Below are 27,778 nucleotides of genomic sequence, written 5' to 3'. Positions count from 1 at the left end.
TTCTGAATACTACCGTTTTATAATACAAAAAAATATACAAAAAAGAAATAATAAAATGAAAAACATTTACTCATTGACAATACAGACAGATAGTGAAGTATAATGCAGCTTGAGTTGTGTAAAAGGGGCTGAAGCTGCTCTTTCTGCTCCACCACTGGTTGCAAAAAAGCGGGTAACCAAATATTCAAAAACAATACATCATACCACAATGCACCGCGCTTACGCTCTCCTTACTTCATTACCTCATCCCACAATCCACAGCGAGATTCAGAATCTTCTGGGTGGTCGTCTAGGCAACATGCCTTATCGGACGGATTTGACTCCACCCCCGGACACGCCCTCCAGCCAATGGAAGAGGCCGGTCATGACATCATGGTTATTTTTAGAGAGGCCGCGGCAGCAGATAAGCTGTGCCTCCACGCTGCCTAGCTTACAGTGTATACACATCCAGGCAGAGGAAGCAGCTCAGCCCTTTCACTCTTAGACTCAGTGCAGCTGTGGAAAAAGCTCAGTGAACTGTTACAGACCAACACTGAGCGATATCTGCCGTGTCCGAGTGAGAGAAGTAAGTGCTGATTACTATGTCGCTCTGAGTTCGGAGGTTTTTAATCACAGAGAGGACTTTTGGAAACCAACAAGAAGAGAAGGGGGACGAGAAGTTTGTTTTGTAGAAGACTCTAGCTGCGTCGCTTTTTAAAATTCTTCTATGTATACGAAGATGGAAACTACTTTCTATGACGACTCACTCAACGGTTTCTCCCAGAACGACAACGCCGGCTACGGATACAGCAACCCCAAAGCGCTGAAACACAGCATGACGCTGAACCTGTCCGACCCGATGTGCTCTCTAAAGCCTCACCTGCGCGCCAAAGCCGGCGACATCCTCACCTCCCCCGACGTGGGGCTGCTGAAGCTGGCCTCCCCGGAGCTGGAGCGGCTCATCATCCAGTCCGGCAACGGACTCATCACCACCACACCTACCCCTACCCAGTTTCTGTGCCCCAAGAACGTCACCGACGAGCAGGAGGGCTTCGCGGAGGGGTTCGTCCGAGCTCTGGCCGAGCTCCACCACCAGCACATGCCGGCCACGACTAACGCCGCAGCTCCGCAGGCCAGCGGCAACACGGCGCTGCCGCCCGTGTCATCTGTTGCTGGTGCCACTGTTTATAATAACACCTCCACCATGCGCTCCGACTCTCCCGTCTATGAGGACTTGAACACTTTTAACCCGGCGATCAGCACCGTGTCGGCGCCGAGCTACACCACCTCAGCCCCGGCCGTGTCCTTCCCTGCGCCCCCTCCTCAGCTCCCAATGTACGGCCAGCCGTCCCCGGCTCAGCTCCCCCGGCTCACGGCGCTCAAGGAGGAGCCTCAGACGGTGCCCGAGATGCCAGGGGAGACCCCTCCCCTCTCCCCGATTGACATGGAGAGCCAAGAGCGTATCAAAGCGGAGAGGAAGCGCATGAGGAACCGCATCGCAGCCTCCAAGTGCCGGAAAAGGAAGCTGGAGCGGATCTCCAGGCTGGAGGAGAAGGTGAAGACCCTCAAGTCCCAAAACTCAGAGCTGGCGTCCACCGCCAACATGCTGCGGGAGCAGGTGGCCCAGCTGAAGCAGAAAGTGATGAACCACGTCAACAGCGGCTGCCAGCTCATGTTGACGCAGCAGCTCCAGACCTTCTGAGGGACAGAGAGACTGTAGTTGAAAGAGACGGACGTTTCCTGTGATGGTATATCTCACCAACATCCCAGTGGGATTTGGGAGGATATGGCGCAACACTGGCAGGATCAGGGGGGGGGGGGGGGGGGGGGGGGACGCACTGAAGTTATTGAAGTGTCACGCACTCCCCTGTGGCACGTCCTGGAGATGGGGCTCAGGACACTAAGAGCAGCCATAAACCAAAGAGGTCATGCATCAACTGAACTAAAGTGAACTGAAAGTTTTCTTGATTTATCCACAGCTCTGCTTGGAATTTGCCGATACCATCAAAGACGTTCAGTGTTAGGACTTGAGAGACTTTTCTTGCTGTAGCCATATTTTTGGGCGTGTTGTCAACGCTAAATAAAGTTGTAACAAACGGTGTCGACCTCTGAGTTACAGTTCAAAATACAATTTTCTTAATTGTAAGAAATTAAGTTAGAAAAAGCTTCAAGAATTTCTTGTTTTTTTTCTAAAGCTGTTTAATGGGGTTTCACTCATTGCTATATGTATATAAGATCAACTTGGAGTACTTATGTTTACTATTTGTATTAAGGAAACTGTATTATGTTTTTTTTTTTTTATTGCTTGTTTTCTGAGCACTTCAGAAATTAATATTTAAGAAAAAAAATAAACCAGATGAAATGAAGCAACAGTGTCTCTCTGTGTTCTTGTGACAGGAAAAAAAAAAACGTGGGTGTGCCATGTCAGGAACCCAGAAACAATAAAACACGTTGCAACATGTTGCAAGAACTGCTAGTTCTGAGAACCTCAAGGCAAATTCCATTAGTGTTGGTATTGATCCAGGCCCGGCGATTGTGTTACAGCTGACAGGCCAGGCTCACTTACTGTTGAAAGCCTATACTACAGAATGGGGTTGATCTTCATTATATGACTCAGCACTAAAGTGTATAAATGTCTTTCTTTTTCTTTTTTTTTAAATCGCAAAATTTTCTCCACAAACTATATTACAGTACCTTGAAATCCCTTAGGTCTCAAGTGATCTGACATAGATGACTAAGCTCAGTTTTTTTGTAGTGCAACTTCCAGTTATCCAGTTTCATCTTCTGGTAAATAAACAAAGTCAATATTTCAAAACAATGTCAGTGTGACCTTTTGCGCAATATAGAATTTAATGAAGACGCTAACTTTGTATAAGTGTTGCCTTGTCTCAGAGTAATAGAATCAAGTATTAAGAAAAAAGTATTGTCTATGCACAAATACAACAAAAAGTTGAACTGTACAGACGTCTATTCTTCAATTTAGAAATATTTTATGACAATACATAATTTATCATAAACCCATCCCATTAGTTGGTTTAGATCTAAGACGTTTTTTTTCAAACCCAATAATATGTGGTCCTGACCGTTTAAATTAAGGAAACACAAGGATAGTGCCTGTTTAATAAGCAGGTTTTTTTGTTAAGACAGCTGAAGGAAGGCGCTCAAGTGTTGAGTAATGTTTTTATTGCTTTCAAACAACAGGCCCCCAGTTCATATAAATCCAGTTAACCACTAGAGGGCGACAGAGACTGAGCTATAACTGATTTTATTTTTGCTAATAATGGTTCCTTGTTTGGTTTGCTTTGATTAAAAATAAATTGTCTTTTAAAACAGAGAACAACAAAAACTGAAAACATTAACGTAGACAAATTAGGTTTCACGTTTTTTATTTTAAATGGGACAGTCCAGACTGAAAAGCATGTGTGCCATATGCACTGTTAGCGAACAACACACACATACACAAGCAAACAGAAATAACAAAGCAAAGAAAGGCACATAGGTCTATATTAGTTACAGGTTTGAGTTTCTTTTTTATGTTTTTATCTTATTGTTAAGATTTACCATCTTATGCAGTTAATCTCAAAAGGTCTTCACACCCTCATGCAAAACAAGCTTATTTTAATAGCACATTTCAGCAACCAGACAATCCGAAGTGCTTTGCATGATGAAAAAAAGTACTTTGCAGTGACAAAAAACATTTTAAAAAAAGTACATTGCAGTGGCATGATAAATGAAAGTAAAACAAAAAACAGCAAAGAAATGTTGGACTACAGATTAAAATGAATAAATTTTAATATTTTAGGGTTCCCTGTCAGGAAATCTAATGTTTTAACCCATTAATTGACGCACTCTGTGCATTTTGGTCCCAAAATCCCAAATCACCTTTGTCCCCAGTAAACTTTAATATAATAAAATTTTTGTTATCTAATTAGCAGGACCTTTATAGTTTTGATTTTGGGCCTTTGGTTATAATTTGTCTAAAAAAATGTTTGAGCTATTAGGCAAATAATGTATCGATGCTTTTTGGCCCATATTTTCCTAAAATAAAATCAAACGTTTCTACCTGGGCGAGAAGGCAACTTCTTAAAACTGTTCTGACCCATTTGGTGTCTCAATAATCAGGGGAATATTCCTTTCCAAAGTGGTCCACACTTGAACCAAGAGTCAGAGGCTCCCTGGTGCACTGTACCTATTTCCTTACTTTTTCTAGGAGAGCCCAGCTCACCCACTGTCTCATTAAAATGAATGATTTAGAAAATTTGAGACCATAATAAAAAAAATTTCAAATTTATTTTACCTTTATTGGGACGTACATCCTCTGCATTTCAACAGAAAGACAAACAAATCTGTTAGGGAGATCATTATAAAAATAAGCATACCATTAAACTAGGGCTTTAAGCACCTTTTGATTTATTTACTGCAACTAACCTTCTCTACAAGCATGTCACATCTCGACTTTGCAATATTTTCACACTACTATGCAATCCGTCTATCTGTCTGATTGTGATGACGTCTCCTGTCCACAGCCCTCTTTAGGTGCCCCCACAGATTTTTTACCAGATTTAGTTCTGGACTCTGGCCAGGCCATTTCAAATTACATTTTCTTCTGGTGAAGCCATTTTTCTTTTTAAATTGCATACATGTATGAATTCACTGTGATGTAATTACTCTTCATCGGCTTTCTAGGCAGATCTGAAGGTTTGGTCCCAAGTTGACTTGTATTTAGAACTGCTCATAATTTCACCCACCGCCAGAAAAATTCAAGTTTCATCTGAAGAAAAGTAACCCCAGGGCATGATGGTGCCACAACCATGTTTTACTGTGACAGTGGTATTTCTTTGGTGATGCGTAGTGTTGTTTGTGCCAAACGTATCATTTTGTGGTCAGAAAGTTTCAGTTTGGTAATATCAGACCAATTTTCACAAGTTTTGGGGAAATTTTAGCCAGACCAAAGTATTTTCTTTGTAAAAAGGATTTTACAACCCTACATAGACCACACATGTAGAGAATACAGCAGTTTATTGTCAGATGTAGAAAATATCCCTGCAGATTCTTCAGTGCTGCTTTAGGCATCTTGGCAGTTTGTCTGATTAGTTTCCATCTGGTCTTTGCATTAATTTTGGAAATACATCAAGTTACAGTAATGTCACTTTCTTCCGATATTTTCTTCAATTAATGACATCTGTGTTTACCACACCGACTACATGTTATATGTAGTGTTGTATGGTATACAGTATATGTATACACCCCCAGTTTTTCCTACTGCCTTTGGAAATGCATAATTTTATTACACTTCTTAAGTTGTTTGATTCAACTTGAGAAATTAATATTTTTTATCTTATAGTCTACGTTTCTGAAAGTTTAAAATCACTCATGTATTATTTAAAATTTGACATTAAATTATGAAAGCTAACGAATTTCACTTGATGTTCACTCTCCTTTTTATTTATTTTGCTTGCAAAGACCGCTCCTGATTTGTATGTTCAAATTTACTGCGATTTAGTTTTTCAAACTTACATCAGCGTGACATCATCCCGGAACACAGCGTCCTTCTCCACCAAATAAGGAGAGGGAGCGCTCGGAAGACGCGTCACAGCGCAGGGGGCGCGTCTTACGGGAAGTGGCTCGTCCGTTTAATCTGCTGCTTTGCTGCATAACCGGGTGAGTCCAATAAATCCGGAGACGAAATTGGATTTAGTTCCAAAGGTCAAACTAATTCAAAGTCTACAACAGCAATAAAAAAATGCAACGTTCAACATGAGGAGATGTCAAGTGCTTCTTTTAATCTTATTTATATTCAGTCTAACCTTTGGGAAACATTTATGAGTATACTGTGTGGGTTAATAAAACCCCTTATATAACATCAAGTTTTGTTCACCAATGACTCCAAACATGATATGTTCTTATACAAGCAATAGACTAAAATATGTTTAAAAAACATGTTAAAGTAAACCGGTTAAGTATTTATATTTTATGTTCTTCCCATTATACAAATGTGTTAAAGCATCAGGTACACACTGAACTGATATTTGTCTTACATTTTATTCATATGTATGATTTTGTTAAATTTATACTAAATATATGTAAATAGGCTCAAGTAGAGTTTTGAACTATTATCTTTCATAAAGATCTAATATTGTTTATATAATAAATGTAGTATTGCTGCACTGCATATAATAGAAGGCAAGTGTAGCACTTGTACACAGTTCAATTAAACTGATAGTTTTATTATCAAGTAATCTGAGCAATTAAATGGTCTCACTTGGGGCCTTTCAATTTTTCACGATAAAACCTAAAACACCAAGCTAAATGATCATCTTTTACAATCTGGGTTCATTACTGATCCTTTATACGCACAAAGAAACCAGAATGAACCTTAAGGTTAATACTGACAGCTTTCCACGGAGCTTTCCATTGTGGAGAGATCATTAAATAATGGCCATAGAGGAGGCTCTCACTCTCTTAGGAAGCTAAGCAGAGATTCATAAACAGACATGGACAGCCTGGTTAAGAGTAATGGTGACGAAACTGTGGTCATATTTCTGAAGACAAAGATGAGCCTATACTCATAAATAAGACTTAATTGAAAAAAGGTGCTCTTTAAACCTAAGAGTTTTGTTTAGTTTTAACACTTCACTTCTCCATTCTGCTTTAAGATCAAAATCATCTATGAGCAAAAAAACATCCAACATGTCAATAATTTTAGCTTAAACCGGAGGAAGTTGCAGCAGAGAAGAACTGGGCTGAGCTTTCTTCTCAGTGTTTAGACAGAACTGGGATTGATGGTGACCAGAGTGAGAGACAATGAGGCAGAAACTCAGAGTTCGGACAAACACGGTACACTCTTCTGTATTTAACGGCTAAGGTAGACCTCCAGAGGCAGCGGGTGAGTGTTCCTGCAAAGGCTCAGTTTCTGAAGCATATTGAATTTGCCCACATTTATACTGAATGTATCGTGAAACAATGAGAAACAAGTTTAACTGAGCACTTTGTGCCTCTAGGGGGAGTTGTTTAATAACTAATGCTGGGCCTCTGATGATGACACCTGTAAGTAAATAAAAAACTCTGAGCAGGCCTAAGCTGAGCTCTGACAAGGACCGACTCCCCAGTCTTTCTGTAAACCAAGCAGTGGTCAACCTGGCCAGGTTTGTAGGTTGAAAAAGACCACATATTATGGTCTATGGTTTTGATATTTATGTCTTAGCTTAATGACAGAAGTTATTCACCAACTCATGAGTTACTTTGTTACTGAAGCAAATAAATATAATTTAAAGAAGATGAAGAGCAAGTTATTTGTTCCTACAAAGTATGTTAAATACTTAAGTTTGAATAGAAGGTGTCCCAAAAGTCATGAAACTTTTATTATATTCCTAAAAGCATCTCCATTTTTGACAACATTCAGGCATCTTTGGATGCAGGGTTCTTCAACGTTTAGCAGCAGTGCTTCCTCGTTGCAGGCCGTACCAGTTTTTTCCTTGAGCCTGAACAGGTTACACACACCTTGCAATTTTTCCATGTTTTGTTTTCTTTTTTTGCTTTTGATAAAGTCCCACAAGAAAAGGTGTGAGTGGTCACTAAGTTTAAAGTCAGTGGAGCGTGGAGACCGTTCCAGGTAACCCCCCTCATTTTTCATGAGCTAAGCATCATTCTGGTAATGGTGTAGGAGTGAGTCACACATTTCCACACAACTATTTTAATCGTCCACTTTAAGGTTTTGAGCATCCTCAAGTCGGTCACTCTCCGAAGCGTCCACTGAATCAAGGATTCGCTGATGCTGACTTCCAGTGAAGCCCTCCAAATGGACCTTTTCTGGCTTTGTACTAATATCCGCTCCAGGAGTTCGGTGTTTCTATCAGTGGTGGTAGCAGCAGGTCTTCAACTGCATGGTTCATCAAGAACAGATCCTGTTTCTGGAGACTCGCCATAGATATCGTTAATTGTGTGACGCGTTGAAGCAGTGTGACTGCCAAAAGGGCTGAACTGGAGTCAGGGACTGAAAAACGTCTTGCCAGCCATTAATTTTGCAATGCTGCTCTAATGTTCAATGGTGAGCCATGGGCATGGAAATATGTTATCAAAAATTACAAAGCCTAAGCTGTCAACCTTTGATGGTCTCCTCTCTTTCCAAATGGTATCTAGAATAATAAACAAAAGAAATGTATAGAGACTTTTTGGACACCCTGTATGTTTTCAGTGAAAAGCTTGCATGTAAAATATACAGGGGTTGGACAATGAAGTGGAAACACCTGGCTTTAGACCACAATAATTTATTAGTATGGTGTAGGGCCTCCTTTTGCGGCCAATACAGCGTCAATTCGTCTTGGGAATGACATATACAAGTCCTGCACAGTGGTCAGAGGGATTTTAAGCCATTCTTCTTGCAGGATAGTGGCCAGGTCACTACGTGATACTGGTGGAGGAAAACGTTTCCTGACTCGCTCCTCCAAAACACCCCAAAGTGGCTCAATAATATTTAGATCTGGTGACTGTGCAGGACATGGGAGATGTTCAACTTCACTTTCATGTTCATCAAACCAATCTTTCACCAGTCTTGCTGTGTGTATTGGTGCATTGTCATCCTGATACACAGCACCGCCTTCAGGATACAATGTTTGAACCATTGGATGCACATGGTCCTCAAGAATGGTTCGGTAGTCCTTGGCAGTGACGCGCCCATCTAGCGCAAGTATTGGGCCAAGGGAATGCCATGATATGGCAGCCCAAACCATCACTGATCCACCCCCATGCTTCACTCTGGGCATGCAACAGTCTGGGTGGTACGCTTCTTTGGGGCTTCTCCAAACCGTAACTCTCCTGGATGTGGAGAAAACAGTAAAGGTGGACTCATCAGAGAACAATACATGTTTCACATTGTCCACAGCCCAAGATTTGCGCTCCTTGCACCATTGAAACCGACGTTTGGCATTGACATGAGTGACCGAAGGTTTGGCTATAGCAGCCCAGTCGTGTATATTGATCCTGTGGAGCTCCTGACGGACAGTTCTGGTGGAAACAGGAGAGTTGAGGTGCACATTTAATTCTGCCGTGATTCGGGCAGCCGTGGTTTTATGTTTTTTGGATACAATCCGGGTTAGCACCCGAACATCCCTTTCAGACAGCTTCCTCTTGCGTCCACAGTTAATCCTGTTGGATGTGGTTCGTCCTTCTTGGTGGTATGCTGACATTACCATGGATACCGTGGCTCTTGATACATCACAAAGACTTGCTGTCTTGGTCCAATTTAGCCATGAAACCTCCCACACTAAAATGACCGGTGTTTCAGTTTCATTGTCCAACCCCTGTATATATGTGAGGTATAGGTCCAATGATGTGACAAACAGCAAAGCACTAGGAATAATTCTGTAACATTTTGTATTTGAACAGCAACTCAAAAAAGACAAATTAAACTGTGATCAACCAGACTTCTGCAGAGCATTTAACAGATACATCCAAGTGAAATCATTTTAAAATACGCTAATCAAGGAGTAATAGTGATGTAGCATTTCTGCAGCCACTCAATATTACGGCTTGAATGCATGGGCTTTTTTTTGCAGCAGAGCAGGCCAATGATTTAGTGGCTGCATCTCAGAAAATATGCTGATAATATACTGATATACAATGTGCTGCATGCACTGAAGGTAGGCTAAGGGCACACTGTGTATATAAAAAGTTAAGATGCAGGCTAAAGATATTGAGATGAAGATACAGCTGCAAATGGCAAAGAGAGAAGACAAGCCCAACATGTGGACCTGGCATAGATATTTCAATCTGAAAAGACTCACAAGGAAAAGGATGGCAATTAGAAAAGATTTAATGATACGTGATTACATTGGGTATTTCTTTGGCGCTCGGACCTGGGAGGAAGACATGAATGCTGAGAATGTCACGAGCTAAGATGTACATTTTCTTTTAAGGTTTAGATTTAGAGATGTCTCCCCCCCGATCCGACACTGATGGTGGATTGGCGGCCCGGGAGCGAAGAAGCCGGCAGGAGATGGGAAGGAAGATGGTGGAGGTGGGGTGGAGGAGGGATGAGCTCAGCTGACAAGCGAGGATGTACATGGCTGAAGGTCCTTAAAAGCAAGGCGTCGGAAGGTGATTGGATGAAGAGTCATGCGGACAGGATGCTGATTGGATGGCAGGTAGACGCGCAGAAGAGTCATTGGAAGGAGCAGGCGGTGAAGGTAAGTCTTTCATTCTGAATTTTTGTCAAAACTCCACAAAGTAAAAAGTTACACTCAGTGAGAAATTCTGTTGACTGTCTAGAAACAAAAAAAATGACTTGCCCCTTTTGTTCTAGATTGTTGTGAATACTGATCATAATATCTTTGCCATGGTTATAGCACATATTGAGTCTGAAAGCCTTACTCAAAGCCGCTGAAGGTAATTTATCAAAATACTTACTTTTAAGGCTGACTACAAATGCCCACCACACATTTCACATTTTTATTTGTACGTCAATTTGTTGAGAACAGTTTTTTTCTGTGGTTGATCGCTGCAAATTGTGACAGGATGATAAAGATGCATATCAGAGGAGCGCTGCATCTGTGGTTTCTTAATAAAAGTTTGAAATGATTATCATCTGACAAGAAAGACTCGAAGGGTGCTGGGTGAGATTTTTTTTTTTTTCTCCATGTTTTGTTATTACAGATATTTTCAGTTGCTTGTACATTGCAAGCCCCCCACACACACATAACACACACATTTTCCACTGCAGTGGCACAATCAGTCATAGGAACATACTGACACATTCACAGTGTTGGATTGCATGAGTTGGGAAATGAGCCAACTCTTTGTAATTAATAAAGCCGAGTAAATTACACTCCACTTCTATTCATGAAATGTACAAGCAAAACGGACAGGACTAGACACTGGACTAATATGATAGGCCCTGTCATTCTCTACAGTGTAAATATCCAGAAGACTTGATTATCATCTTTTCATTCATTGTCAATGCGACTTATCCTTGGAGGGTTGTGTAGGCGGCCTGTATTCCCAACGGTCAAAGAGAGAGAGGCAGGGTACACCCTGGACAGGTCGCCATTTCATCACAGGACAACACAGAGACACACAAACATGCACACACACACACTCAGACCTAAGGGAAATTTAGAATGACCAATTAACCTAACAGTATGTTTTTGGTCTGTGGGAGGAAGCTGGAGTACCCGGAGAGAACCCACACATACATGGAGGAGAACATGTCAAACTCCATGTAGAAAGACCAGGAATCAAACTCAGTATACTTGAGCAGTTCCATTTATTTATAAAGTTTATTGGTGCACTTTCAAATAAAATAGAACTTTCAATCATGCAGATTGTTTACACCAAAAACATCTGTTTTTTTACAATTATAAATGACTGACCTGGGGTCATCATTATTCTAAGCTGAAGATCAGGTTAGTTGCTACTCATAAGCTAAAAATCAATAAAAGGTTAGTTTTATTGCACCTGCTGGTGTCCCTGGACTTTGTGCGATCTCCAACTGTAATCCAAGAATGATACAAATTTGGCCTGCCGGCTCAGGTGGTTGATGAGGGCAAAATTATTACCAACAAATTAAAATCTTCTTTAAATGTAAAATGTTCAGTACAATACAAAGTATTTGTCTTTTAATAACCACCCTTTTTGCATTCTCTTTGATTTTATAGTAAATAGGACCACATCTATCCGGTGACTTTAACTTAAAAGCAGACTTTGGGTCATCTGAATTTGCTCAATAATGTGTTAGAATTAGCTACAGGGGTTGGACAATGAAACTGAAACACCTGGTTTTAGACCACAATAATTTATTAGTATGGTGTAGGGCCTCCTTTTGCGGCCAATACAGCATCAATTCGTCTTGGGAATGACATATACAAGTCCTGCACAGTGGTCAGATGGATTTTAAGCCATTCTTCTTGCAGGATAGTGGCCAGGTCACTACGTGATACTGGTGGAGGAAAACGTTTCCTGTCTCGCTCCTCCAAAACACCCCAAAGTGGCTCAATAATATTTAGATCTGGTGACTGTGCAGGCCATGGGAGATGTTCAACTTCACTTTCATGTTCAACAAACCAATCTTTCACCAGTCTTGCTGTGTGTATTGGTGCATTGTCATCCTGATACACGGCACCGCCTTCAGGATACAATGTTTGAAGCATTGGATGCACATGATCCTTAAGAATGGTTCGGTAGTCCTTGGCAGTGACACGCCCATCTAGCACAAGTATTGGGCCAAGGGAATGCCATGATATGGCAGCCCAAACCATCACTGATCCTCCCCCATGCTTCACTCTGGGCATATATTTGTTTTTGTTAGAAACTAATTGTACATTTAAAAAATTTCAACCACATTTAAATTAAGTGCATCCAACTGTGATTTTTATGGTAAAAGGAACGCAGATCACTGAGGTTAGAGGGATCTGTTTCTGGAGACAATGTAGGAGAAGCTGAACTTTTCTTATACCAACCCATTATGCCCTGTAGGCTTAAAGAAAAGAGTCCTGGAAGCAGACACTTTGCACGTGCTGATCCAAGAAGACATCCTGAGGTCTTTATTTGAGACCAGCTCCCAAATGTAAAATAATTCATGGTTTGGGGAATTAGACTGGGTATAGAGTACTTTATAATAGTTTATCTCAAAAGATCTCAAAAAGCAGCACATCAAGCCCTGATTTCAAGAAACTCAAAAAGAGATGAGAAACAAATTCACTGTCATCAATCTCCTTATATACAAATAGAGAAAACATGGAAGAGTGGTGAACCTTCACAGGAGTGGTCAGTCTACCAACATTACTCTAACTCCACATTAACAACTCATCCAAGAGGTCACAGAAGAACCCAGAGCAACATCTAAAGCACAGCATATTTCACTTGCCTCAGTTAAGGTCAGAGTTCACGATTCAACATTAAAAAAGAAAAATTACATCAATGGGAAAGTTCCAAGGCTTTACTCACGCCAAAAACAAAAGAACATTTTGAATGGAAAAATATTTGGACTGATGAGACAAAATCTGATCTTTTTTGAAGGTGTTTCCTGAGCACGGAATATAAATCTAGGGCAGCATTCTAGAAATAGAAGATCATACTGACAGAAAATATGCTTGTGGTAGTGTGGTGGTCTGGGGTTGGTTGCTTCTTCTAAACATGGACTACTTACTGTAACTGATCAAATCATTAGTTCTGCTCTCTACCAGAAAGTACTGGAGATGTACAGGGGTTGGACAATGAACCTGAAACACCTGGTTTTAGACCACAATAATTTATTAGTATGGTGTAGGTCCTCCTTTTGCGGCCAATACAGCGTCAATTCATCTTGGGAATGACATATACAAGTCCTGCACAGTGGTCAGAGGGATTTTAAGCCATTCTTCTTGCAGGATAGTGGTCAGGTCACTACGTGATACTGGTGGAGGAAAACGTTTCCTGACTCGCTCCTCCAAAACACCCCAAAGTGGCTCAATAATATTTAGATCTGGTGACTGTGCAGGCCATGGGAGATGTTCAACTTCACTTTCATGTTCATCAAACCAATCTTTCACCAGTCTTGCTGTGTGTATTGGTGCATTGTCATCGTGATACACGGCACCACCTTCAGGATACAATGTTTGAACCATTGGATGGACATGGTCCTTAAGAATGGTTCGGTAGTCCTTGGCAGTGACGCGCCCATCTAGCACAAGTATTGGGCCAAGGAAATGCCATGATATGGCAGCCCAAACCATCACTGATCCACCCCCATGCTTCACTCTGGGCATGCAACAGTCTGGGTGGTACGCTTCTTTGGGGCTTCTCCACACCGTAACTCTCCCGGATGTGAGGAAAACAGTAAAGGTGGACTCATCAGACAACAATACATGTTTCACATTGTCCACAGCCCAAGATTTGCGCTCCTTGCACCATTGAAACCAACGTTTGGCATTGGCATGAGTGACCAAAGGTTTGGCTATAGCAGCCCAGCCGTGTATATTGACCCTGTGGAGATCCCGACGGACAGTTCTGGTGGAAACAGGAGAGTTGAGGTGCACATTTAATTCCGCCATGATTTGGGCAGCCGTGGTTTTATGTTTTTTGGAAACAATCCGGGTTAGCACCCGAACATCCCTTTCAGACAGCTTCCTCTTGCGTCCACAGTTAATCCTGTTGGATGTGGTTCGTCCTTCTTGGTGGTATGCTGACATTACCCTGGATACCGTGGCTCTAGATACATCACAAAGACTTGCTGTCTTGGTCACAGATGCGCCAGCAAGACGTGCACCAACAATTTGTTCTCTTTTGAACTCTGGTATGTCACCCATAATGTTGTGTGCATTTCAATATTGAGCAAAACTGTGCTCTTACCCTGCTAATTGAACCTTCACACTCTGCTCTTACTGGTGCAATGTGCAATCAATGAAGACTGGCTACCAGGCTGGTCCAATTTAGCCATGAAACCTCCCACACTAAAATGACAGGTGTTTCAGTTTCATTGTCCAACCCCTGTAAATACAGAAAGCATTTTTAAAGAAAGAGTGACCCAAATCTTGTTCTTGCTGCTGAGAACAGATTAAATTGTTTTAAATTTTTTTTCAGCCATCTCCAAATAATTTGCAAACAACTATGCAAAACCCCTTTTTAAGGTTTGAATCTATATTGTTTTGCACATAGGTTTAAAAACATCTGACTACTTTATTTGTTTTATTAAAATATTGCATGTTTTAATATGTTGTTAAGCTGGTAAAACAAATTCACAGGTCAGATGTATTTGCTGTCTAATGTAAAATAAAAGCAGCATCCCGATAAAGACTGCCTTCCAGCAGGAAGCATGAAGTACTCTAAAGTTTCCTGATAGATGGCTATATTGTCTTTGGACCTGATACAATACAGTGGGCCAGAACCACCAGATGACATGGCTCCCAAATCAACACTGTGGAAACTTCATACTGAGGAAACTTCACACTGAAGCGTAAGCAACATTCTGTGCTTCGCCACTCTTCTTCTGGACTCTGGGTTCTTGATTTCCAAACGATATGCAAAATGTACTTTTATCTGAACAAAGGACTTTGGACCACTGAGCAACAGTCCAGGCCTTACCATTCTAAGCCCAGGTAAGATTCTCCTGTGGTTGTCTGTGGATCAGCAATTGGCCCATGTCCTGGATATGTCTGAATGTGATGACTCTTGAAACTCTAATTCCAGCCACAGTCCATGTCTTGTAAATCTCCGCAAATTTTTTCAGTAAGCTTTATTTCACAATCATCTCAAGGGTACCCACACTTTTTCTTTCCACTCAATTGTCTAACAATCTGCTTGCTTACAGCATCGTGTGAATACCACGCTTCTTTAGCAGTAACCTTTTGTTGCCTTCCCTCCATGTAGCCTTTTATTGACATGTACTCTATAGCCATAACATAACATTTCTATATTAAACATCCTTTTCTTATTATCCTTATAAAATTTGAATTTTTATGCGAAACTGAAATCGGACGTCCCCCAGCGGAAGGAGCTGCTACCTGCGGCGAGGAAGAGGCTGCGGAGAACTTGGTGGCGGCTGAAGCACGGCCGGGCTGTGAATGGTTGGAAAGATGTCATAGGGAAGTGAGGTGTCAGGGAGGGATCTCGTGGAAATGGACGAGGGTTTTGATGGCGGGGAAAATGAAGAGATATGGTATACTCAAAAAGCTAAAAACAAACGCAAAAAATCAAGACAACAAACAGAATCGTCTGTTTCTGAGGCTGAAGGAGAAACAGTTGTGATGACGGAGTTTAAAATAGTCTTGAAAACGGTTAAAGAGGGTGTGTCATTGGGTAAGTGAAATCTGTTCCATGGTGGAATGAGCAATGTAGTATTGCTATAAGGAGAAGAAATAAAGCTTTTAAATTGGTAAGGAGATGGCATACTTTTGAGGCATTAATTCAATATAAGAAAGCACCAGCTATAGTTAAAAAGACTATTAGAGCAGCTAAGAAGGTATGTTGGAGGCAGGATTGTAATTCTATTGGAAGAGAAACCAAATTATCTGAGGTATGGAGAGTTATTAAAAAAATGTCAAGAAGAAATTTTCATTACTTGTTCTAGAAATTAATGGGAAAATAGCTGTTAGTAATAAAGAAAAGGCAGAGTTATTGGCAGAAACGTTAATTACAGTGCACAGTTCAGAAAATGTATCTGAAGATATAAAGACTTATAAAGAGAAGATTTTAGCTGAAAATCCAGGAGTCACTAATAAGAGAATAGTTTCAGATCAAGAGCTAAATATGCCTGTTACTATGTATGAGCTAAAAAAAGCAATTTTTAATGGTAAACAATCAACACCAGGAAAAGATGGAGTTTGTTATATAATGCTTAAACATTTAAATTATATATCTCTTACTGTTATTTTAAAACTTTTTAATCTGATTTGGGAGACAGGGATAATTCCTGCTGCATGGAAACAGTCAGTTATAATTCCTGTGTTGAAGCCAGGTAAAAATGCAACAGACCCTTCAAACTATAGGCCTATAGCTCTTACATCTCAATTAGGGAAAATAATGGAGAGAATTGTAACAGATAGACTATCATATTTTCTTGAAAGTGATCATTTATTATGTCCTTCTCAAAGTGGTTTTCGTAAAGGGAGAAATACGATTGATGCGGTATTGTGCCTGGAGTCAGTAGTAAGGAAAGCTCAAACAAATAAAGAAATAGTGATAGCTGGGTTCTTTGACATAGAAAAGGCATATGATATGTTATGGAAAGAGGGATTAATGATTAAATTAGAAACATTTGGCATAAGTGGTAAGATTTATAACTGGGTTTTAGATTTTCTGTTTGGTGTGTGTAGTCCAATTGTTTTTAATATAATGATAAATGATATTTTTGATGAGATAGATGGTAGTATAGGGAAATCTTTATTTGCAGATGATGGGGCTCTGTGGGTGCGGGGACATAATCTTATATATTTGCAGAAAAAGATGCAGGATTCCATTTTGAAAGTGGAAGGTTGGGCAAATAAATGGGGATTTAGAATGTCAGTTGCAAAGTCCCAAGTTATTTGTTTTTATAGAAGACATAAGGAAGTTAATTTAAATCTTTATAATCAGAAGCTTGAACAAGTGAATAAAGTGAGGTTTTTGTGTGTCATCTTTGATGAAAAATTAACTTGGAAACAGCACATAGAATCAGTTCAAAATAAATGTAAAAAATGAATAATTTGTTGACATGTCTCGCTGGACAGGAACGGGGAGCTTCAAGTAGTGCGCTGTTGGGAGTATATCAGGCACTCATGAGATCTTCCTTGGATTATGGATGTATAGCATATATGGCAGCTGCTGATAACCATTTGAGGAAACTTGATAGCGAACAAACACAAGGGTTAAGAATATGTTGTGGAGATTTCAGATCATCTCCTTTAACTGCTTTGCAAGTTGAAATTGTTGAGTTTCCTTTAAGAGTAAGAAGATTGAAGCTAATGTATGTGTATTGGGTAAACCTACAGGGAAAAAATTATGATCATCCAACTAAGGCTGTGCTGCAGGACTGTTGGGAACATCATAAATCTGATTGTAATAGCTTTGGATGGATGGGGGACATCAAAGCTCATAATTTTGGATTGACTCAGTTCCAGTATAGTTTTATGGTTCCACAGTCACCAATTCCACCATGGTTATTTATCACACCAGAAGTTGATCTGAAATTGGGGGAATTACTTAAAAAGGGAAAGACTCCAGAATGGGTTATAGTGAATAATTATTTTGGGAGATTTAAAGATACTATAATTATATATACAGATGGATCTAAAGATCCAAATAGTGGCAGAACAGGAGCAGCTGTGAATATCCCACAGCATAAAGTCATGATTAAAAGGAGAACAACAGATCATCTAGCAGTTTTTACAGTTGAATTATCTGCCATTATGTTAGCTTTAGAATGGTTGCGTGATAATATTAGGGAAGAAAGTAAATATATAATTGCATCAGATAGTCAAGCTGCATTATTAAGAATAAAATCTGGCAAATCTTGTAGATTAGATTTATTAACAGGTATATATCATTTATTAGTTCAGCTATATAATAAGAAATGTTTTGTTCGATTGGTCTGGATTCCTGCTCATGTAGGAATAGAAGGAAAGGAAGAAGTAGATAACTTAAGTATTCCTTTAAGCAAAAGTGAGGGTAAATCTATCATTCAAAATAAAATCCTTAAGGTTTGGCAGGAACAATGGGATAATCATGACACTGGTAGAGATTTGTATAAAATTCAAAAGTATGTGGGGGGTAATAATTGTATGAATGGTAGGCGGAAAGAAGAGGTAGTTATATCTCGAATTGTTCATACTGCACTTAATAGTTCTCTTTTCAGAATGGGGAAGCATGAAACAGGGACTTGTAATTATTGTAAGCAGATGGAAACAATAGAGCATGTATTATTAGAATGTAATAAGTATTCAGAGGAACATCAGCAACTAAAATCGATACTAAATAGAAAGAAAATAGGATTTTCTATGATAAATCTTTTAGGAAATAAATCAAATTATGTTAGAAATAAATTAACAAGTTTTTTTTTTAAACAGGGTTATTTAATCGTATTTAAAGTATGTGTGTATGTTTGTGTGTGTGTGTGCATTTGCGTACACACACACACTCATATATATATATATATATATATATATATGAGTGTGTATGGATGTGAATTTGCACATTCGTGTATATCATTGAGGTTTGTATTATTATATTCCCTCTGAGATTATTGATGACCACACTCCAGCCTGGTAGGTGGCGGTAAATGCACCTTAAGTTGGTTGCCATCCGCCAATAAAAAACAAAAGAAGAAGAAGAAGAAGACGTCCCCCAGTCACGTGACAGCTGTTGTAGGTCACGTCAGCTTGTTTTGGCTGTGTCGCGATCTAAGATTGTAGACTCTTTCAATGGTTAGAGAAACAACAGGAAAGGCTGAACAGACTATGGCTACAGAAAGAGAGACATGGTAAATTATTGGCGTCTGCAGGACATGCCGCCATTTTATCTACATTATGATAAAAAGAAGCCTCCGGGTTTTCCAACAGCTAGCTTTATCTGTTAGCTACACTCGTGCTAAGTTGTTTCTCAGTGTCAATGCAGGAATATATAGTTTCAAATCTATATTTTACATACAGTAGTGGTGTTTTTAATCCCTAAGTAAGTCAACTAATGGAACATATATTTTACAGAGGGGCGGCTTAAAGATGTGAATGAACGTCGGCCCAAACTGGTAATGAAACAAATAAATTGTGTTCATAAAGCTAATAAATCCCCACAGTTTTCCTAAGATTAATCTTTCAATCTTGTTTAGTCTGCTCTGAATTCAGCTCCCTCTGTAAAAAAGTGGTTTCCCAGCATCAAGAGTGAGATAAGAGTATTACCTGCAGGTAAGAGAGCTGCTTGCTGTGTTTTAAAGGGATCCTCTGTCCTGTTGTTGACTCAGTTCTCTGCCTGTTTTTGTCTACTCCTCAGCAATCCCAGCTTCCTCATTACCCAGAGAGGAAGATAGCTGAGTTCCAGCTGCGCATTGAGGCTTTGGAAAGCTAAGAGTTCTACAGGTGGTTGGACAATGAAACTGAAACACCTGTCATTTTAGTGTGGGAGGTTTCATGGCTAAGTTGGACCAGCCTGGTAGCCAGTCTTCATTGATTGCACATTGCACCAGTAAGAGCAGAGTGTGAAGGTTCAATTAGCAGGGTAAGAGCACAGTTTTGCTCAAAATATTAAATACACACATTATGGGTGACATACCAGAGTTCAAAAGAGGACAAATTGTTGGTGCACGTCTTGCTGGCGCATCTGTGACCAAGACAGCAAGTCTTTGTGATGTATCAAGAGCCACGGTATCCAGGGTAATGTCAGCATACAACCAAGAAGGACGAACCACATCCAACAGGATTAACTGTGGACGCAAGAGGAAGCTGTCTGAAAGGGATGTTCGGGTGCTAACCCGGATTATATCCAAAAAACATAAAACCACGACTGCCCAGATCACGGCAGAATTAAATGCGCACCTCAACTCTGCTGTTTCCACCAGAACTGTCCGTCGGGAGCTCCACAGGGTCAATATACACGGCGGGGCTGCTATAGCCAAGCCTTTGGTCACTCATGCCAATGCCAAACGTCGGTTTCAATGGTGCAAGGAGCGCCAATCTTGGGCTGTGGACAATGTGAAACATGTATTGTTCTCTGATGAGTCCACCTTTACTGTTTTCCCCACATCTGGGAGAGTTACGGTTTGGAGAAGCCCCAAAGAAGACTGTTGCATGCCCAGAGTGAAGCATGGGGGTGAATCAGTGATGGTTTGGGCTGCCATATCATGGCATTCCCTTGGCCCAATACTTGTGCTAGATGGGCGCGTCACTGCCAAGGACTACCGAACCATTCTTGAGGACCATGTGCATCCAATGGTTCAAACATTGTATCCTGAAGGCGGTGTCGTGTATCAGGATGACAATGCACCAATACACACAGCAAGACTGGTGAAAGATTGGTTTGATGAACATGAAAGTGAAGTTGAACATCTCCCATGGCCTGCACAGTCACCAGATCTAAATATTATTGAGCCACTTTGGGGTGTTTTGGAGGAGCGAGTCAGGAAACGTTTTCCTCCACCAGCATCACGTAGTGACCTGGCCACTCTCCTGCAAGAAGAATGGCTTAAAATCCCTCTGACCACTGTGCAGGACTTGTATATGTCATTCCCAAGACGAATTGACGCTGTATTGGCCGCAAAAGGAGGACCTACACCATACTAATAAATTATTGTGGTCTAAAACCAGGTGTTTCAGTTTCATTGTCCAACCCCTTAGATCCCTCATGCAAACACAAACCATGGACTCCCAGAGCTTACAGCAAAAGGAGAGGATAGGCTCAAGGCTCACCAAGAGCTGGTCAGTGATGAGGTTGCCCCCAAACCTCAGCATGAAAAGAAAGTTAGCCAGCTTTTAGATACTCTGCTGATTAATTTAGTCTCATGACTCTACTGCAAGAAATACCTCATCTAAGAAAGTGGAAAATTTCAAGCTGCAAACAGCTACCACCTGTTTGTTTCGACTATTAAAAGAAGAGACAATGAAGCTCAAATGTAACTTTAAACACACCAGTTGAGGAACAGTATACTTAAGCTATAAATACAACATACGTAGCTTGATACATGCTACAAAACCAGCGATGAGTAAAGGGTAAAAATGACTAATGTATAATTGTCTGTATTCTGTTCCTTATACATGTCTAAATTTAGTATTCAGCCATTTTAAATAACTGCAGTGTACACAAGAGCTGAGTACATTTGTATCACACCAGCAGAAAGGTGAGGTGCTTATAACGCCCGTTTTTGTTAAACACTTTTTACACCATGATCAACACAGCGAGCCACAGGCATCAAAAACGTGTTCATTTGGACTCATTAATGTTGATTAATGGATTTCAACATTAAACTCCTGTACGAACTCTTCTGGAACGTTTCAAAATAAAGTGCATTAACCTTCTTCCGGCACAGCCAGGAAACGGATAACTGCGGATTTCCTGTGACGCCGCTGCCCAAATAAAAGCACAGCTGTTGCTACATCCACCCTCTTCCACATGGCCTTCGAAAGGGACCGGATAGGGGAGACAAGCGCGCTGATGTCTCTTTGCTGGCAAACAGACATAAACTCTTCAACTGGATCCAAGGATGTCATACGATCATCGATCATATGAAAAGTTGAATACGAATGAAATACTGTCTGTGTATCTGGTATTTTCATTCATGAACGGGGAAATTAAGGTGTAAGAATTGCTTACTTTCTCTCTGAGGCCTGCAGAAGCAAACTGTCCCAGAGAAGTTAGCTACAGAGACATGGCCTCTCATTCTGGAAGGAAGACAGCAGAGACCCAATCACCGTGGTTACGGTAACGTGCAGTGTGGTTGACAGAACGGGCCGTCTTTCTTTCACAGCCACGGAGGTTAGCTAGACGCTAACCGTTTGTTCACAGACCAGCCGATAGAACAGCCGCCACTCCCCACAGCTAAGGAGGTTAGCTGTAGCTAACCGTTTAAAGACCGTGGACGTTTCTTCAAACTTCTCTGCCTTGGACAACGTTCGTCATCACAGTTCATGAGGTTAAGTGTTTGGGTAGAATAATATAGAAAGATTTAGATTGAAATGATCTAAACGTTTTTCATTTTATGAAGTTTGGTTTTGTTTGTGTTGAACTCCGCTATCTTGGTGCTAGCAGACTATCTGCAGCACACATGCTCAGGTTGTGTTCTTTGTTTGTTTTTAAAATTAAGTCACACTATTAAAGGGTGATTTTAAACAGAAGATTGATCATAACGCGCTTATGCATTTTAACCCTTTTATTGACGGTATTTTTAAAGGTGTGTGTTTGATTCTGGTTCTAAGCTAGCAGCTTCTTTGTTAGCTCAACTGCTAACAGGTAAGGACGTGCTTGCTGCCAAATAATATTTACCCAGAAAGGTTTAGTTTTCAATCCAGTAAATAATGTGTCCCTAACATCATTTTACTAAATTTGATAACTAAGTAAACACCATTAAACCCCATTTCTCCAGAAAGATTTGGCTCTTTTCCGAAATATTCCCTTAATAATATTTCTTCAAATATTATTTCAATAAATAAAGGCAGCTAATGAGACACTGTTGAGAATTAGTTATCCAGAAGGTTGGTTTTATTCAGCAGATCATTCTTAAAACATTTTATTAAAATAATATTTGATCTGATCTTGCATTGTGAATGGTTGTCTAAATGTTTGCTGATTATTGCCTAAGTTAGTTCTAAGACTAACTTAACTTCATTTCCAGATTCGTCAAGATAATCCTTGGTTCTCAAACATAAACATTGCATGGTAATGTTGCATCACTCTTGGTCATGATTTTCAATCATCTTTAATCAACTTGTTTATATTGTGCATAGCCCATTAGTCTTCATTATTCTTTAATTCTGCTTGGTAGTTTAGTTGGATTGTTTTAGCATAGTAAAGAGTTTGTTGATTGAAATATGTTTGACTTTGAGTTGACTTATTTTTGTTAATAAATTCTTGTATTTTAAGAAATTGTGTGAATTCATTCCATGTGTGTGCAGAGTTTTGCTGTTCAATAATGTCAGAGCTTGGCTCACACCTTTCTACTTTGTCCTAATACCACCGCCTTACTGGGACAACCCTTAACAAACCAAAATATTATTTGATAAATATTAAATAATATTCTCAGATTCATAATCCCAACATTAATGAATGTAGGAGAGGAACCAACTCTGGTTTATGAAATCTTGTGTATTTTTACCAGTCCTGTCAGGTGTTTAGGAAACATTGATAAAACTGGCAGGTGCAAACAATCATTATTTTATACACCATACTACTGTTTACTTATAGTATCAGTTTCCTCGCCTCCAAACTTTGCAACATGGCTGAATAAACGGAACAGTGTCTCATTTCTCTAAGATTGTGAATTGACAGCATGAAAGATTATCAACACACTAAAAAGATGCATACATAACCCTAAACATAGTTTTCCTCAGAAATAAAGTATCTGCAAATTAACTTTCAAATCTTATTTTAATAGGATACATTGAGGTTGGGTTTTCTGTACAAGATTTTGCTCCATCTGATCTAAAGCAGACCTATCTCCCCTTTAATACCCTTCCAGTTCCACATCACAGTGGTTCCCCACTTATCTCCCCAAACTCCTGATGAAAGGTCTTGATGTCCAAAAACCATGGCTGTTGTGGGTTTAGAGTGTCAGGTTTCCTTTAAATGCTGTTCTAGATGTCAGCATGACTCTACAATGACATGACTTGGAAGATGAAATCGATTTATTAGCCATTCAACAGTCTGTACACAGACATACACAATGAAACCGCAGGTGCAAACTGTTTAGATTTACTTACCATAATTAATTTTGTGCTATTTAATGTATACACAGTCTGTATAGAGAAATCTACTGTAATTACAACATCAATCTTCCTTAGAAATCCTGAGTTTTGCGGCTGCTATTTTAAGACAAATCCGATTTCAGGAGCTAAAAGTTGTATTTTTCCAGTATTGTCCTCTGTGTTAAACAGAAATATTAAACAGAATATTTAGGCTTTAGCAAAACTTACACAACGTATGGCAAGTTTATGCAATCACTCTCCACTTTAATTCCCTTTTTAACAGGAAGAAACCAGGAGCAGAACCTGGCTCAGTGTTAGGCTACCTGCCATGATCAAGTGGGGGTTTAAGAAGCCAAACAGATACACAAAAACCTGGAAGTGCTGTTTAGACGTACTCCAAGAAAAAGTAAAGACTTACTGGTCGCGGTAGCTCTTTAGTGGCATCTTCTAGAATAATTATCAGTTATTGGGTGATATAGCTCCTTCGAATGGTTGTGTCTTGGAGAGATGGGGTTCAACATAGAAAGTCAGAGCCGAGTGGATCATTTATTGAAAGAACATGAAGTTAGCAGCAGCAATAACTCAGCCAATGGCCTCCTTCAGGAAGTTGTCACAGCTAAGCAGGAACGACAGGCTAGATGTACTGTAGCATTAAGGAAGCAAAACAAACTAGTGAGTTAATGGCAGCAATAATTGCAGATAATGCATAATTGGAGAGTAGTAGGAGAAAGTTGCAGAGTGACGGACAGATGGTCAACATGTTCTTATGTAAGCCTGTAGCTGCATAATTCCAGAAATAGCAAACACCTTGTTTTAGACCACAATAATTTATTAGTATGGTGTAGGGCCTCCTTTTGCGGCCAATACAGCGTCAATTCATCTTGGGAATGATATATACAAGTCCTGCACAGTGGTCAGAGGGATTTTAAGCCATTCTTCTTGCAGGATAGTGGCCAGGTCACTACGTGATACTGGTGGAGGAAAACGTTTCCTGACTCGCTCCTCCAAAACACCCCAAAGTGGCTCAATAATATTTAGATCTGGTGACTGTGCAGGCCATGGGAGATGTTCAACTTCACTTTCATGTTCATCAAACCAATCTTTCACCAGTCTTGCTGTGTGTATTGGTGCATTGTCATCCTGATACACAGCACCGCCTTCAGGATACAATGTTTGAACCATTGGATGCACATGGTCCTCAAGAATGGTTCGGTAGTCCTTGGCAGTGACGTGCCCATCTAGCACAAGTATTGGGCCAAGGGAATGCCATGATATGGCAGCCAAACCATCACTGATCCACCGCCATGCTTCACTCTGGGCATGCAACAGTCTGGGTGGTACGCTTCTTTGGGGCTTCTCCACAACATAACTCTCCCGGATGTGGGGAAAACTGTAAAGGTGGATTCATCAGAGAACAATACATGTTTCACATTGTCCACAGCCCAAGATTTGCGCTCCTTGCACCATTGAAACCAACGTTTGGCATTGGCATGAGTGACCAAAGGTTTGGCTATAGCAGCCCGGCCGTGTATATTGACCCTGTGGAGCTCCCGACGGACAGTTCTGGTTGAAACAGGAGAGTTGAGGTGCACATTTAATTCTGCCGTGATTTGGGCAGCCGTGGTTTTATGTTTTTTGGATACAATCCGGGTTAGCACCCGAACATCCCTTTCAGACAGCTTCCTCTTGCATCCACAGTTAATCCTGTTGGATGTGGTTCGTCCTTCTTGGTGGTATGCTGACATTACCCTGGATACCGTGGCTCTTGATACATCACAAAGACTTGCTGTCTTGGTCACAGATGCGCCAGCAAGACGTGCACCAACAATTTGTCCTCTTTTGAACTCTGGTATGTCACCCATAATGTTGTGTGCATTTCAATATTTTGAGCAAAACTGTGTTCTTACCCTGCTAATTGAACCTTCACACTCTGCTCTTACTGGTGCAATGTGCAATCAATGAAGACTGTCTACCAGGCTGGTCCAATTTAGCCATGAAACCTCCCGCACTAAAATGACCGGTGTTTCAGTTTCATTGTCCAACCCCTGTTTATATATGATGAAGCTTGATTATTATTATATAAGTTGTAAGAAGAAGAATTTTTAAATTTGACGTATTTTGTATAATAACCAATATTTTGTATATATAACCCCATATATATTCACACAATTGCAGTGTTTTTTTTATTTTTTATTTAAACCACAGCTGGCGTTGTTAGCAGAAGGAATGCAGCACAAGGTGGGTGGTCATTGCAGCTTTAACTGTTTTGCTTTCTTAGCACCCAGGAAACTGCAGTGTTACAGTAGGAAATACACATAGTGCACCATATCACCATCAGAACAAGTTTAATTAACAGAGTTGGTGTTGTTTTTTTTTTTCAATTATAATTTTAGTTGAAGAGAAATCTGTTAGATTTTTTATAATTAATCGACCGTGTGTATCTATGCATGACATTCATAATGGTCCTCTCTCCTTAATTCACGGTTAAAAGCATTCGACTTAATGAGCAGTATGATGGTGGGAGCCAGGAGAGCATAGGTGAGAGCGACTCAGCAAGCAATTCTCTCGGATGCTTTAAATCGTTAGCAACAGAGGAGACCTCCAGCTTCTCAGAGACAAGGTTTCAAAGCCTTGTTTCCAACAGCTCCATCTCAGGCACCTTAGGGGAGGCCTGTTCAGTCCAGGACCAGCCCCTCTCCTTTGACCAGACACGGCTGGCGGTGGCTACAGCTGCATTACGAGGACCAGCTCTGCCTCAGAGTTCCTCTCAAACACACAGACTTGCAAGGATGCTTCTGGTTTTCCAAACCTTAATATGTTTCACTCACAACAAATGGTTGCATTTAAAAGCTGGAACCCTGAGAAAAATGAGGGAACCACAACAGGTTGTGTAGTTAAAACAGAACAACGTGTTGATCAAGACAACAAATCAAGAAGTGAAGCAGGATCTGACTCAAGAAAACCAGAGGAGAAGAGTGGACATATCCTGGGACTTGATTGTTACTCTTCTTCCGATGACGACACCAACACATAGTCATTTTTCATACTGTTATATGATGATCGTTTTTGCTGTGTTATTGAATTGCCTGAAAAACCAAGTGGTGTTCAAAAATATTTGACCTAAATTAAAACATTATTTTTCATAATGATGGTCAAATTTCTTAAAAGTCCACATTTGTTACAAAAACATAGTGTAGGCAAAAAGAATTAACGTTAGTTACTTACTGCTAGCTCCATTACGGTGGTATGCTGGCCTGAGTTATGCAGGGTCCGCACTGTGCAATGCTCCGCTTTACTGTGGTACGAATTAACGCAGAATATATCCCTCAGCAGACAGCACCACTCAGCCACTACATAGTAAAGCAACGACATGACCCCACCATTACTCTCAAAATGTTTAAGCCTAAACAGTGCACCCAGACTGAAGCTGACAATTAGAGCAGAAACTAGACAGAATTATTGGCAATCTACCCAGCTGTCTGTAGTTGATCAAAGAAAATATGATCCAAAATCCCCAGAGTCAGATATATTGAACACAACTGTGGCTGATCCTTTATTTGTTCCTCAGTACGAAAATGTCATTGTTAAAGGCAAATGGAAGCTCACAGAGCACTAAAATAAGTAAAAATAAAATATTGCACAATCAAAGGTACACATTTCCAGGAAGGATGTTACCACTTCTACTAAGAGTTATCTTTACTGCTTTGTAGTACAGGTGAGTGACACTTTTAAATAAATATTTTTTTGAATTTGTGCTGAAATGCCTTCTACATTTTAGTTTTTGAAGCAGTAAAATAGTCATGCTGTGATTGGTATTTTTAACAGTTTTATTAGAAGGTACCTTGTGGTTTCAAAAAATGTCTGAATTTTAGTTTCATAACAACATTAAAATGATGGTTTTCAATGTTTTTGCAAAAGACAACTGAAAAGTGTGGTGTGTCTTTGTACTCAGCCCCTTTACTCTGACA

The 27,778-nt window shown here is 40.2% G+C and overlaps 1 protein-coding gene and 2 long non-coding RNA genes across 3 annotated transcripts; all 3 read left to right on the top strand.

Moving 5' to 3' along the window:
* Positions 1–378: 378 nt before the first annotated feature.
* jun (Jun proto-oncogene, AP-1 transcription factor subunit) lies at positions 379–2,345 on the top strand. The gene has a single exon (XM_047373873.1). It carries the CDS (start codon positions 707–709, stop codon positions 1,679–1,681), a length of 975 nt encoding a protein of 324 aa, XP_047229829.1. The 5' UTR covers positions 379–706; the 3' UTR covers positions 1,682–2,345.
* A 16,402-nt stretch (positions 2,346–18,747) lies between these two features.
* Positions 18,748–19,624, top strand: LOC124874458. Its single transcript, XR_007039808.1, has 4 exons — positions 18,748–18,904; positions 19,128–19,168; positions 19,250–19,325; positions 19,411–19,624. It is a non-coding gene; the product is annotated as an uncharacterized LOC124874458 (long non-coding RNA).
* Positions 19,625–25,806: 6,182 nt separating this feature from the next.
* LOC124874320 lies at positions 25,807–27,732 on the top strand. The gene is made up of 2 exons (XR_007039765.1): positions 25,807–26,048; positions 26,302–27,732. It is a non-coding gene; the product is annotated as an uncharacterized LOC124874320 (long non-coding RNA).
* Positions 27,733–27,778: the final 46 nt, after the last annotated feature.

This window comes from Girardinichthys multiradiatus, chromosome 9, assembly GCF_021462225.1.
Source record: "Girardinichthys multiradiatus isolate DD_20200921_A chromosome 9, DD_fGirMul_XY1, whole genome shotgun sequence".
Taxonomy (NCBI): domain Eukaryota; kingdom Metazoa; phylum Chordata; class Actinopteri; order Cyprinodontiformes; family Goodeidae; genus Girardinichthys; species Girardinichthys multiradiatus.
This window is presented reverse-complemented; position numbering and strand designations above follow the sequence as displayed.

Excerpts from the sequence above, each read along its gene's own strand:
- jun (XM_047373873.1), top strand. The coding sequence starts at position 707 with ATGTATACGAAGATGGAAACTACTTTCTATGACGACTCACTCAACGGT.